This window comes from Corvus kubaryi, unplaced genomic scaffold, assembly GCF_017639235.1.
Source record: "Corvus kubaryi isolate FWS band 111438036 unplaced genomic scaffold, C.kubaryi_AGA036_p1.0 37392, whole genome shotgun sequence".
Taxonomy (NCBI): domain Eukaryota; kingdom Metazoa; phylum Chordata; class Aves; order Passeriformes; family Corvidae; genus Corvus; species Corvus kubaryi.
This window is the reverse complement of record NW_024581131.1, coordinates 5,594,631-5,607,244: the sequence shown is the minus strand read 5'-3', so window position 1 is coordinate 5,607,244 and position 12,614 is coordinate 5,594,631. Positions and strand designations below refer to the sequence as shown.

The 12,614-nt window shown below is 42.2% G+C and overlaps 1 protein-coding gene across 1 annotated transcript in view; it reads right to left on the bottom strand.

Annotated features, from left to right (window-relative positions):
- Positions 1-12,198, bottom strand: part of MOB2 (MOB kinase activator 2) — a 110,620-nt gene extending 98,422 nt beyond the window's left edge. Inside the window, exon 1 of the mRNA XM_042038393.1 lies at positions 12,095-12,198. Within this exon, the coding sequence (XP_041894327.1) occupies positions 12,095-12,111 (17 nt within the window). The 5' untranslated portion in view covers positions 12,112-12,198. The remainder of the gene's footprint in view (positions 1-12,094) is intronic.
- Between the last annotated feature and the right edge of the window lie 416 nt (positions 12,199-12,614).

The window sequence follows — 12,614 nt, the reverse complement described above, 5'->3', positions numbered from 1 at the left end:
GACAGGTTTATCACACAGTATTTTTACTTCATGTCCTGTGCACTCCACCCACACCACTATTCTCCAGGGATCTTAGGGAAACAAGTCATGGGGAGAGTTCCTGTAAGCAGGAACATTATTACTTTCAGTGGGAACATGGATCCAGTTTCCATTAGTTATTCCCACAGCTGTTGGGTCCTGCCTTTTTTTATTTTTACATGTTACAAGTCCATATACTTGGGCATATACCAGCAAAAGGATAAGGAGAGAGTTGATTTTACATAGACTCTTTGAGAAACTTCATATTTGCAACACCCTTTAGTAACAATGCATTATTTTTCATCCAAAAACATACCAAACCTAGGATGTACTATTTCTCTTATTTTAATGAATACTGACCAATCTACTCCATTGTTTGGTCAGCAGTACCAAACAGTTTTAATGAACTTTCCCTCTGTAGCACTACTAGAACTTTGTGCCATTTTAAAAAAACTTAAGGTTAGTGAATTGCAGAATTAAGAGGAATAGGGGAAAAAAACAAGTACATCTTCCTATTTCACTTTGCTAGGAACAAAAAGTTCTGGGTGGATTTTGTTTGCACTTGCAGTCTGGCTCCCCTATCACAACAGCCTTTGACCTTCTCCACTGTTCCATAGCTTGACTATGTCCAGCCTGGCTTCTACAGTAATTGATGGACACAGTACAAGCAAAAAACATGGAACAATTACTAAACTCTAGCTTCAGAGGTAACAGCAGAGGACAAAATTTTACACAAAGCTGCACATTTCAGCCTAATCACGTTTCAATTTCCATCACACCAGCAAATCAAGCCCTCCAGAAAGCAGAGGTTCTTTCCCACTCAGGTTCTGTGTAGTCCACAAAGGGTGCACTGACCTGGTAGTTGGTGCCCTCGAGTTCACACCTCACATCATCACCACTGTTTCTCTGCCTTAGTCCTTGAGACTGGTCAGCACTACCTTCTGGCCTAACTTGTGCTACCATCGAAGCGCATACACTGATTTTTGGTGTATCTGGGACTAGATCTTTTGCCTGTAAAGTCACAGATCCAAATAAACCTCATACGCACCTTCTTATAAAACTGTGCTAGGTCCACAAGCAGAAGAAAGTATTACATACAAGCCACGAGACAAGAACTATCGGCCAGGGATTGAAGGGCAGGCAATAATTTTCGCAGCCACAGGCAAGTGAGAAGTCCCCACAGACAGAAACACAATGTCCTGCAATACCTGATAGCCTGCTGCAGGCCTCTGCTTGCTAAATAGAAACACGTGACAAACCAGGCCACAGACACTTATCTGGATGAACAATAAATTACTCTTTTACGTCAGGCACGTACTGGAATTCCCCAGATCCAAGCTCTTTGGGCATTTGTTTTGACAGCTATAGTTCAATTACCAACAGTAATTGTACGTAAGATACTATTATATGCAGTATTTTATAAAAATATCAAGGCCTTAGTAATAATGGAAAATAATTATCATTCCTTTATTAAACCCAGACAGGAAATGATGATGTCTGTGCTAGTAAAGTTTTATTACATGTATAAATACCATACTTATTCCTATATTTGCTTCCTCTTTGCTCAAAACCTATCTGCTTACTCAGACACCAAGGCTGTTTTTAGCATGGGGGACTATCAGCCTGATGACATCTCTCATGAACTCTCAGGTTTGTTTTCCAAATTTTTAAATTTTTTTTTCTACTTTTTGTCATTGGAAGAGTGCTTTTACACTCAAGAAATCAAAGGAGTGAATTTGAATTGCATCTTTTAAAACACGTCAAGACCTTCATGGAAGGTGTCCTTCAGAAGTTAAGCAACTTCCACGTTAGCTTAAATCGTGATGCCCACCGAAATATTTAACACCTTTTTATTTTACATTTTTGGCTTGGCTCAGAAATACTGTGGGTGGATGACACATCTAAACAAGTACAACCAATGTGTTTAAATTTGTCTGTCTTTATAATAAAGTTACTTCCTTCTCAAGAAATTCTTGCCAACTTTTTTATTTTATAATAACACCCCCCCCATGTTTCAGAATAAAATGTTTAAACATGGGAATTCAATAGATCTACTAGGTAAGAATATTTCTTGTTTAATGACAGAATGGATTACGACTAGAAAAAGCAAACAAATAAACCAAACAAAAAAACCCAGCAAGTGATTTTCTCCTGCAATATAGTGGATTATACTGCATGTGCTTCATGAACTGCAGAAAATACTTCTTCAATTAACAAGCTGCCTCCTTGCCAGTACTCCTAAGGAGTCCAACAGTGAGAGTAAGTTTTCACTCTACCTAAAACCAAGAAGAACTTGATTTAAACAGAAACATTGATTCTGTTAACAATAATAAGAGAATACAAGCCTGTGAACATGTAAATAATACCTTGCCCACTTAAAAAGTTGTACCACATATAGTAACAACTGCCTACATTTTAGTGGATGACTGTGCACATCCTGTCTGAAACAAGTCTGGAAAAATTCTTATAAACACAAAAAAAAAAAAAAAAAAAAGAACCACCAAAACAAAAACTACCAGCTTACTACAGTACTGTGTGAAAACAGAAAGGCCCCCCCTTAGAAGGCAAACCAACCACATTACCTACAAACTTGCAATTAAATACCGAAATGCTTGTGCATTACAAGCACGAACCCACAATCTCCCCTTTCTTAGATGAGTTTTCATAGCACTTTACTCCACTTGCTCAAGCCTCAACAAGCTCAAGTGACTCAGGCCAGTACCTTCATATTCATCAGGGTGGGGCAAGGGAGACAACCTCAGTACAGACACTCTGCGGTTATAAGAATGCAAATCACCCAATTCAGCATTTTGAATAGCACCCATAACTCAAAGCTAAAACCTGCGCTACACCAGACCACATGCTAAAAGCCTATCATATGCCTAACAAGAAACATTCATAAACACATCAAAAAAAACCCCTGAGATTTCATTTTAGTCTTCAAAAATTGCTCATCACCAATGGCACCACAACAATCAAGTGAAGAAGGGACACAGTAGCAACAACTGCTGTTACTTGCCCATCCAGGAATATGGTGCAAAAGAAACATTACTCCTTAATGCCCAACAAGTCAAGCAGCAGAGGGGTGGCCAACAGACCCTCTGCCTTGCAAGATTAAGGCTAGAATTGAACGAAAAAAAAGCTACAGTCATTAAGATGAAGTACCCTTTCACTGTTTTTGTTCGCCTCTTAGCAGTCATATTTCTCCCAAACCTCAAAACTCAGCTAATTAAAAAAAAAAAGAAAAAAAAAAAAAAAAGGCACTATCTGGCTACAACAAAAAGGAGGCACAGACAAGACCATAAGAACATCAGAACTGCAGGTTAGCACAGGCACCCCAATCGGAAATTACAAGGAAACCAAGAAAGGTTGGCTCACAGAACAAAGTAAGACAACACTGGAAAAAAATTAGAGCCATCAGAGGATTTGAATACCCTAGAACAGAATCTGCAAGTACTTCCATTTCTAACCTCTTTCTCTTGATAGAAGATATTCAGATAACCTTAAATAGCAAGACCAGTGCCCAAATATGGCTTTTTGAATGTAGGCTGGTCAGCTGCGTAAAAAGGTACCAGTCCCCTGCTAAACCAGCAGGTGAGATTCCCCGGCTGGCCTGGAACTGTACTATTAGCATGCTTTTGTTCAAGACACGTTATTAACATAAACTAGAGATACAAGCATGCCCAGAAGCTTTTTCTTTCTTTCCCAAGTACTTTTGTTAATAACTAACAAAAATTATTAGCCCTCACTACAAACTTGGTTCCCTTTGTATCTGATGGAAAACAGCCACACACTAACACTCTAGCAGACATGACAATCAGGAAGGTTGTACAGATTGGAGTTCCAGCAACACCTGGATATCATCAGAGAGAAAACTGACTGAAGAAAAAAAGCTATTTATCATTTACCTGACAAACCTGAAACCACTGAGTTCATCCTGTAACCTGAGCCTATTCGCAGAGCAGACACCTCCTCTTAAAAAACATCTCCATCCAGTTTTGCATAACTTGTGAAGAAGGAACAAAGCCTCTCCCGAGCAACTCCATGCTGGTTTATGAAGCACCATGTAAAAGAAACATGTTCTCCAAATTAGGAAATTCTAGACTGAAGTTTATGAACTGAAGCAGTCAGGAAAAAAAAAATAAGGCTCAAGATCACCTCTATGCAACCTGTTTCACACAGCTTCTGTTCATTATGTATAAATACTAGGAGAGTTCTCAGATAAAAGTCCCAAGTATTTAGACATTTCAGAGTAGAAAAGGGACAACAGTGATCCAGTCACTGAACACTGATGATAAAAATATTCAGGGACCACCTTTATCACCTAAGCAGTGAAAAAGAAGGGGAAAAGAAATTAAAAAACATGCAGATCTATTCTGATGAGCTTGAGTTACCAGACCTGGATCATTTAGAGATACAGTTTTCTGCATGCTTACATTCTAGCTTAATGGCTTTACTTTCAGTGCTCAGAGGAAGAAGGAATTTGATCTGTGACAGTCATTCCTGTCTTGATTCCAGTTTAATCTGTGACATTCTTCAGAAAATTGCACCTAAATTCTGGTTTGGGGGTTATTTTTGTGTGCGTGTATATGTGTGTTCGATGCTCTTTTTCCACAGTCAGGAACAGAGTTGTGTGAAAGGTGTGTGGTTGTGTGAAAAACTTGCACCTTGACCAGTTTCTCTTGGCTGGCAGGATAAAAGGAAACTAACTTTTGAGAAAACTGCCATTTTTTCCCCTCCAAATGCTAAAATTATCACACTGCTCTTCAGGTATTTAGTTATATTCATCATTCTAGCTGCAAAATTAAATTATTTAGAACTACTGCACACTGTCTCAGGAACAGGGAAGCTCCTAGACTGCAACTGTTTGAAGCGCCAGAACAAGGCCATGAAGCAACAGTTCTTCCTCAAGTCATCCCACTTGATGTAACGCTTTCCAGTACTACTCTAAACAACACGATTGCAAAAATAAATTTAAATAATAAGATTTATTCATTTTATGTACAGTTAAGGACAGCTTAATTTTTTTTTTTTTTGTAACTGCAGAGTAAGATGAGTGGAAAAATTGCTAAGAAGGATTTTGAAAAACAGAACCTAGCAAGCAAGCTTCACAACCTTATCACCAATTGTAAAAGGCTAAACATGGGTAGAATACAATGGACAAGATCACTTCAGTAGTATTCCACTAGCAGAAACACATATTAAAGCTGCTTGCTAGGTCATCAGTGATGGCAGAATACGCAGATCTGACAACACCGAGTTCAAACTTGTATGCAGAGCTATCTAAAAATTGCAGTCTCTTATTAATTTTACTCTTTCAAGTATGCTTTCTCTGGGCCCACATCCAGCAGATGTAACAGATGGAAACTGCCAGTGAAATATGGCAAAGTTATGTAGGCCATCATGCATGAACCAAGCTTCCTGAACGCTCTCTTGAATCAGACTGCTGGATTCAGCCAGGCACCCAAAATACCACCTACCTTCACATTCACACCATGACACAGCCAGCACTTCTCTCAGGTAGATGAAACATGATTTACAGACAATTGTAAAGTCTGTAAATATATAAATATATAAATATGCAGTTCTGCATATACGATGCAGTATTTTTACAGTTTAGCCATAAAGTGAATGTAACACTGTGGGACAGCAACTGTGACAGTGCTCTGATGCCACTGCCTGCTCCAGGATACCAGCCTAGTCATGGCATCCCCTATTTTCAGACATTCTGCAGTTCTTCTCGACATTCAAGCAGGATACATCACCAGAAGATAGATCACTAATTATTTTCAGAGTAATTACCACTAATAATCACATTACTACATGATTACGTTCAGTTAAGTCCTTGCTGCCACCAAAGTAAGTGTTCTCTAAGCTTTGTGTTCTCACAAACACCATAGTGCTAACAACATTATTCATGTAGCTACACAAACAGGCTGCAGGAACTCATTTAGCTGAAAACTAACCTGAGCAGAGGAAACAAGGCAGAATAATAAATTTAAAAAAAAATATTTGTTTTCCTTCAGATGAGTGTCAACCTACCAGCCTTCCTGAATCCTGATGCTACTGCAAAGGAGGAGAGAGTAACATGCAGAGACATGCAAGGAAGGAGTATTGCTACACTTAAAGAATACTCAACTCCTTTTCTAGGCAAAGTAATAGTTCATTTTATTTTAGGGACCTGGAAAATTACCTATTCTTCTTATCCCTCAACATGTTGGAAAAAGAGCACTCTAATAAGATAAAACCAGTATTAACCCATGCACCATACTCAGCAAAGTAACTGATAAATTCTGTGGTTTGCTGAAGTAACAAAGGTTTTAAAATGCAGGATTTCTTTGGCATTTTCTCCAAGAAATCAATAATTAACTATACCAGGACACTTCAGGGAGCAAGGCTCTGCAGTTATTTGCTATCTGTTTTGCACTACAAAAGAAGAACCTTAGCAGTGACCATCTCAGTAATATAACCGAGCACTTTCAGAAGCAGGGAGATGTAAGGCAACAACACACCTGAAAAATTTAAATTGCTCTCTTACAGTCATGACTCCTTTTCTACAACTCTAATAGCCCTTGAAACTCACATTTCAAAGCAACAGCACATTTCCACTACTATACTAATGAATATTACAAGTTAATATTTAATGGAGATCTAATTTTACCTGCAGACAGTGTTACGTAGTTGTTTCACAGTTAAGCTCTGCTTTAGCAGAGGTACTGCTCATGTCTGCTAAGGTTTTGAAGTAATATTGAAGTCTCATCTGTAAGCAGTGAATGGAGTGCCAGTGGTTCACAGACAGACCTAGATTTATCTGGGGACAGCAACCTGGGACCCCATAGGTAATGTTACACCTATAAATAGAAGCAAATAAGGAACATGTGAATTTTTCCTGCCCAATGAGACCATACATGTCTGGTTTACTGGTTCTGAGTTATTTTCTTCCTCCTCAAAGTAGGGAAAATGGCATGTGAGGCCAAGAATCTGCAGGGAATGGAATGCAAGGGAAACACCTGTTGTGAGGTCAGTTCAAAAACAGAACAAAGATACACGCCATGTGAGCTGTGAAAGGTGAGAGGTTGCAGCAGTTTGTAGAGGGAAGACTGCCTTATAAAGGCAAGAGAATTTCTTCACAGGAGATGACTAAAGGGAAGAAAGGGGAAAGCATTCCCTACAGCTACAGCAGCTGAAGAACTTGCAGTGTTATTCCCTTCTTACTTTTAATAGAAATATTTGCTATAATTAGGAAGTTTTGAATGGTACCCAGAATGAAAATCATTACCTACTTTTTATATAAAAGGTCTGCTAGGTAAAAGCAGGTTCAGCTGTATTATGCACCAGCCAAACTGACAGCTAAGCTTGCTGCATGATTTCTCATTGCTCCCACTACAAGATGCACTCCTTACAGTTAATGGACTTGATGATCCTCATGGCTCCCTTCCAATCCGAGATATCCTATGATAGTGCACCTATTCAAAAGCAACAAAGGTTTAGTCTAACAGGTGACAAACAGCATATTGGATCTGTACTGACTCAGAACTCGAACACTGGTGTGCTTTTTTCACATCTAGTCCTCAGCTGTTCTGGCTCAAGGTTAGGACTTTTCTGCATGACAATGCTATTCCTATTTCACCATAGCCTGTCTTGAACTGGACAGTGTCTTAAGGCCTTATGAGGACATTTCTTAAAGATCCTTCCACAAATGTGCAATGGAAGACAACGAAGCAGCAGTATGTGTTACTTTCCTTCTAGCCTTCAGAATTACTGCAGGGATAGCATGGCAAAATCCTATATCCAAAACAAATGAAACAACTGCCAGCTTAAATTTAAGTCCCTGACAGTTATAGCTGAATAAAATAAATGCATGACATACAAGTCTCCTCTACCAAACAAATCTAGCAGTGTGCTGACCTTGAGAAGTTCTTTTGCACTGTTTTTTAAAAAACACCACTATAGCATATACTCAAAAAGACTGAATTTGCATAATTACTGTGTTATCTCACTACAACATACTTTCCAACTACCTATCTTGATGAGATGAAGACTATGCAATGCAGCACATACATGTGGTGTTTACAATGGATTAACCAACATTACAAAGTAAAATCTGCAAGTGTGAGGGCTATTAGTTTCAATTAGGCATTATTCAGTTTACAGCTGTAGCCACTTGCTATGTCTTGCAGACCACAGACCACCTGAGGAGACAGAAATAATCTGTGCTGTCTTTGGGCACAAATGTCCTGACCAGAAGTTTACTACTTCTGCCATTTGTATTTTCCTTATCTTTCTAGGCCATTGCTTTTCTCTAACCGTCCTCAAAGCAGAAAATGTGGAATATGAGAAAAGCATAGCCTTCGATCATTTTTAGGCCCTTCTTTTCAAGTCACTAAGGCAACATATGGAAGAACAAATAACTGAGCAGGGGATGGTATGACTGTATGGACAACAAGATCTAAAAGGGATGGTATGACTGCATGGATAACAAGATCTAAAACTTAAATGGAGAAGAAATCTCTCTTGCAGACAGCCTCTCTCTCTTTATTACACTTTATACTCTAATAAAGCCTGAGAGAAGGAGCTGTGAATCTTTGTCAAATCGATGTAAGCAGCTCTCTCAGCTTCAATCAGTATAGTCTATTAACCTACTAAACTACAAAGTTTATAGTACAGATGAAGATCAAATTATGATTGTGTTTAACGGGTAATAATTTGTAAAATACTTTGTTTCTCTCTTTCCTTATTACATAAGGGTTTACCAAAACCACTACAGTACACAACCCTCCTCTCTTATGAAAAAACGCATTACAGCATCAGACAGCACTGCTGAAGATGAAAAATAATTGACACCATGTCAGATTTATTAGCACCATTAATACGTTTTACTCCCATCCAATTATGAAATTTTAAAACAAGCTTAAAAACCACGTTTCGTAAGTGAAGGCACAATGCCTGCCTTTGTTGCTACTTTGAACTTCAAGAGCAGATCAATGCTATTTGCAACACAAAAGTTTGGAATCTCTTCCAAATCGGGTAATATGGATCTCTGGCAAACGTTGTTGAGCAAAGCAATTAAGCAACACTGATCTCTAGTCAAAATTGCACTTAAAATGCATGCTATGTAAAACAAATAAGATCAAAATGGTCTTTTTTTTTTTTTTTTTTTTTTTTGAGAGAAGGCCCAGAAGAAACCATAGTGTTTCACCAGCATCAGTATTAATGCTGAATTCAGTGGAAGGGCAAAATACACTAATCAATCATAGAAAATACTCTGGCTTTACTTTGGTGCTAAACTAAGCACCGTACCATGCCAGCAGCTCATTCTTTTCAGCTTTCTTCCTTAGGACTTGACTGGATTTTGAAGCACTTGACTGAACAGCAGGCAGCACCCAGAGAAGTTTTGCTGTGTGACCACATAAGCCTGTAGCTGTTTGTTAATCTGTAATAAATTCACTATTGTTTGTAAGCTTCAGCTTCCGTTTTCTTGTATATTGAGTACTCTGAGGCGATCAGAGACACTTGGGCTGCCGCTCTCAGTGGTACGATTAGGGACCACAAGAGAAGGGGAGGACCAGGAAGGAATAACACAGATCTCGCTCTATACTATGTCTATCAGATAAATGCGACACCAGCTCGAAGGGTCGAGATCTAGAACAGGAGCAACTGTTACTGCTGCCTAATTTAACTCGCTTGCACTCGAAGGATCATTTCTCAGTAACACGAAGTTAAAACACAGAGGTGTTTTTCACACCAAAAGGTTAAGAAAGCACAACAGATGAGGAGACATACAAGACCCTCTGCAAGGGTTAGGGAAAGTGCATGGAAAGCTGAAATTGCAAACCACCACCTTACCAAAGCAGTCAGGAACAAGAATGATCACAGTGGTTTTATTAGTGACAACACTGACTCGGGAAAAAGAAACACCACCAAGAAGCAGACCAATACATTTTGCTTGCCAGAGGCATCGACGCCAACTAATGTGTTACTGGGAGAGACCTGTTTTCCTACTATTCTGCAGGCTTTTCTTCAGCCCTGCCCTCCTCACACCAGAGACCCAAACATCTGAAGTTCCCACTGAAAGAAAGGTTGAGCGAGTGGCATTGCCCAAACTTCTGCCTGGGCAGACAAACGTCCTCAACTTCTTTGTCAAGCAGCAGGACGGATGTTTCCATTTACAAAGACAGTTGCTAACAGCAGGCATAACTTGGCCAGAAATAAGAAAGGGTCCCTCAGGATTCTTAGCCTTTCCCACGTCAAAATATCAATGCTTCCCCCTCCCTGCCATAATCACATACAACCATCCTCCCCAAAATGTGCACAAATAGAACTAACAACGTTTTAAAGGAGAAAACACTAAGAGCATCAGTGGGACAATACTGGGTTTGGTCAGGAGAGAAACGTATCAGGAAATAGCTGAGAACAAGCAAGTAATGCACAAATGACTCAGGATCCATTCCCATTACAATGGGGAAAACAGGCAAGTCTTTTCCACACATGTACGGATCCACCCACCCTGGGTAAAAAAGTACAGAACAAATGCCAATTTTTTTGCAGCAACTTCAAGAAGCCCAAAATATTTTTCACAAGAAAACCATCATTCTAATATACTGAGAGTTTGGCTAAAACAAACCTTGATTCCTTTCTGGTTTACAATATAATTTGCACAGAATAAGTACAGCTGTTGTAGTGGGGCATTTTGAGTCATACTAGTATCCTGCATAAGTCCTGGATCTGACCTTTTTTTGTAATTACAGTAACACTCTTTGACACTCGGGCATTTACTTTTACAAAGTCAGTGTAACAGACCACCTGTGCTTTGTGGGTGTTACAAAACACATCAAAACAAGCTCGTCATTTCTATTTTCATTGACACCATGTAACAACAGAGTGCCGCCCTCAGACTTACAAGACACAAGGTCTGCAGTACATGGCACCCAGACCCCTTCACATGCCACAAATACTGCACTTCTGCTGCTCAGCCTGCTGGAGGAATAGCCAGCCATCGGTGTCCACCCCACAGATATTCAGCATTCCCTCCATCAGAGCGAGTGAGGAGTCAGACTCACAGTAAAACTTTGTATTGACAGCTGGTTCCAGAGTCGGACACGACCCGTGTGAAGGCAAGTAACAAGTGCACTCCCACCACCAAAGAGATCAGCTGCAGACAAAAGGCAACACGCACGCGAATGACCTTTCTAAATACACTACATCCAGCAACAGCGACAAAATAGTTTACCTTGTGCTCTAAGGACATTAGTGTTAGAAAAGGAGGCAACCCAGATGGCAAAGACCATGTTCAGGAACTGGACCAAACTGCTGTGAAGAACAAACTAAGGGTAGCAAGTTATCACAGCAGCGCTAGTTTTGCTGGAGCATAAACCAAGTGCTCATGCGATTTAGAAGCATAATTATTCACAGTTCACCTGAGTGTAGGTCGCCCGCACAATTCATGCAAGAAGTAACCGAGAAAATCTTGCTTGGGATACTGGTAGCGTATCAGGTCGCTCCCATCAACTGCATCTCCTTCTCCTGCACTGAGGCTTCCAGACCTAAAACCTGCAGCAAACAGCTCTCTACCTTCTGTCTCTGTGTAATTAGCACTATTAATCCCAGGCTATCCAAGCCCCCTGGCGTGGCTCCGATTTGGCGTTAATCTCTGCCGAGGTCTCTTCTTCCTCCCCCCAGAGAGCCGTTTAAACCTTGGCACGCCTTTCGGTTTACATGCTCTGTCGCAGGGGGATTAGCCCCACACTGCATGGGTGGGAAGCACAGAGAGTTGCCACACCTAGCCTGCCTATACCCCAAAAGGGAAGGAAAAGTTACTTTTCAGAGAGCCACCGCTCGGGACCAGACAGGGGCTCCTGTGCGCCCCGTCGTCGCCGCGGGCGCAGGCGGCTGCACCCAGGGACGCCCGGGGCTGAGCTGCAGCCGCGCTCCCGCTCCCGCTCCCGTTCCCGCTCCCGCCGGCAGGAACTGATTAGTCATTTGCGCCGCACGCGGGGCTCGGGCTGCCGGCAGCGGGGCCGCCATGGCCGGGCCGGGAGAGCTCCGGAGGGAGGGACAGAGAGGGGGCCCCACTCACCCCATGAGCCAGTCCATGGCTGGGTCCCGCCGCGCCGGGAAGCTCCCGCGGCCGCCGACTCGCCGCTCACCGCCCGCTCATGGGGGCCGGGGCCGCTGCGCGCTCGGGGCTCCTCCCTCGGCCGCTGTGTCCGTCGGTCCGTGCCCCGGTCGCTCCGTCGGTCGGTCGGTCGGTCCCTCCCCGGCCGCGGGCGGGGCGGCCGCCGGGTGCCCCCCCCGGGCTGACACTCGCGCACTGGCGCGGCCGGAAGTAAACACACCGCGCTGGCCAACCCGGAAGCGGCCCCGCACCGTCCCGCCGCGCGGGGCACGCTGGGAGGTGTAGTCCGGGCGCGGCCGGCGGCCCTCGCACCCCCGGGGGATCCCCGGGCCAGGGACCCCCAGCATCACTCGACCCCCTCTGCGGGGGCTTCACTGTCCGGACCCCAGTGCTTTAGTTCTCGCTAAGGCATGCCGTGTCGGGACGTCTGAGGCAGCGCTGGGAGGTCCCATCCCAAGGCAAAGTGTGTTAATTAGAGACG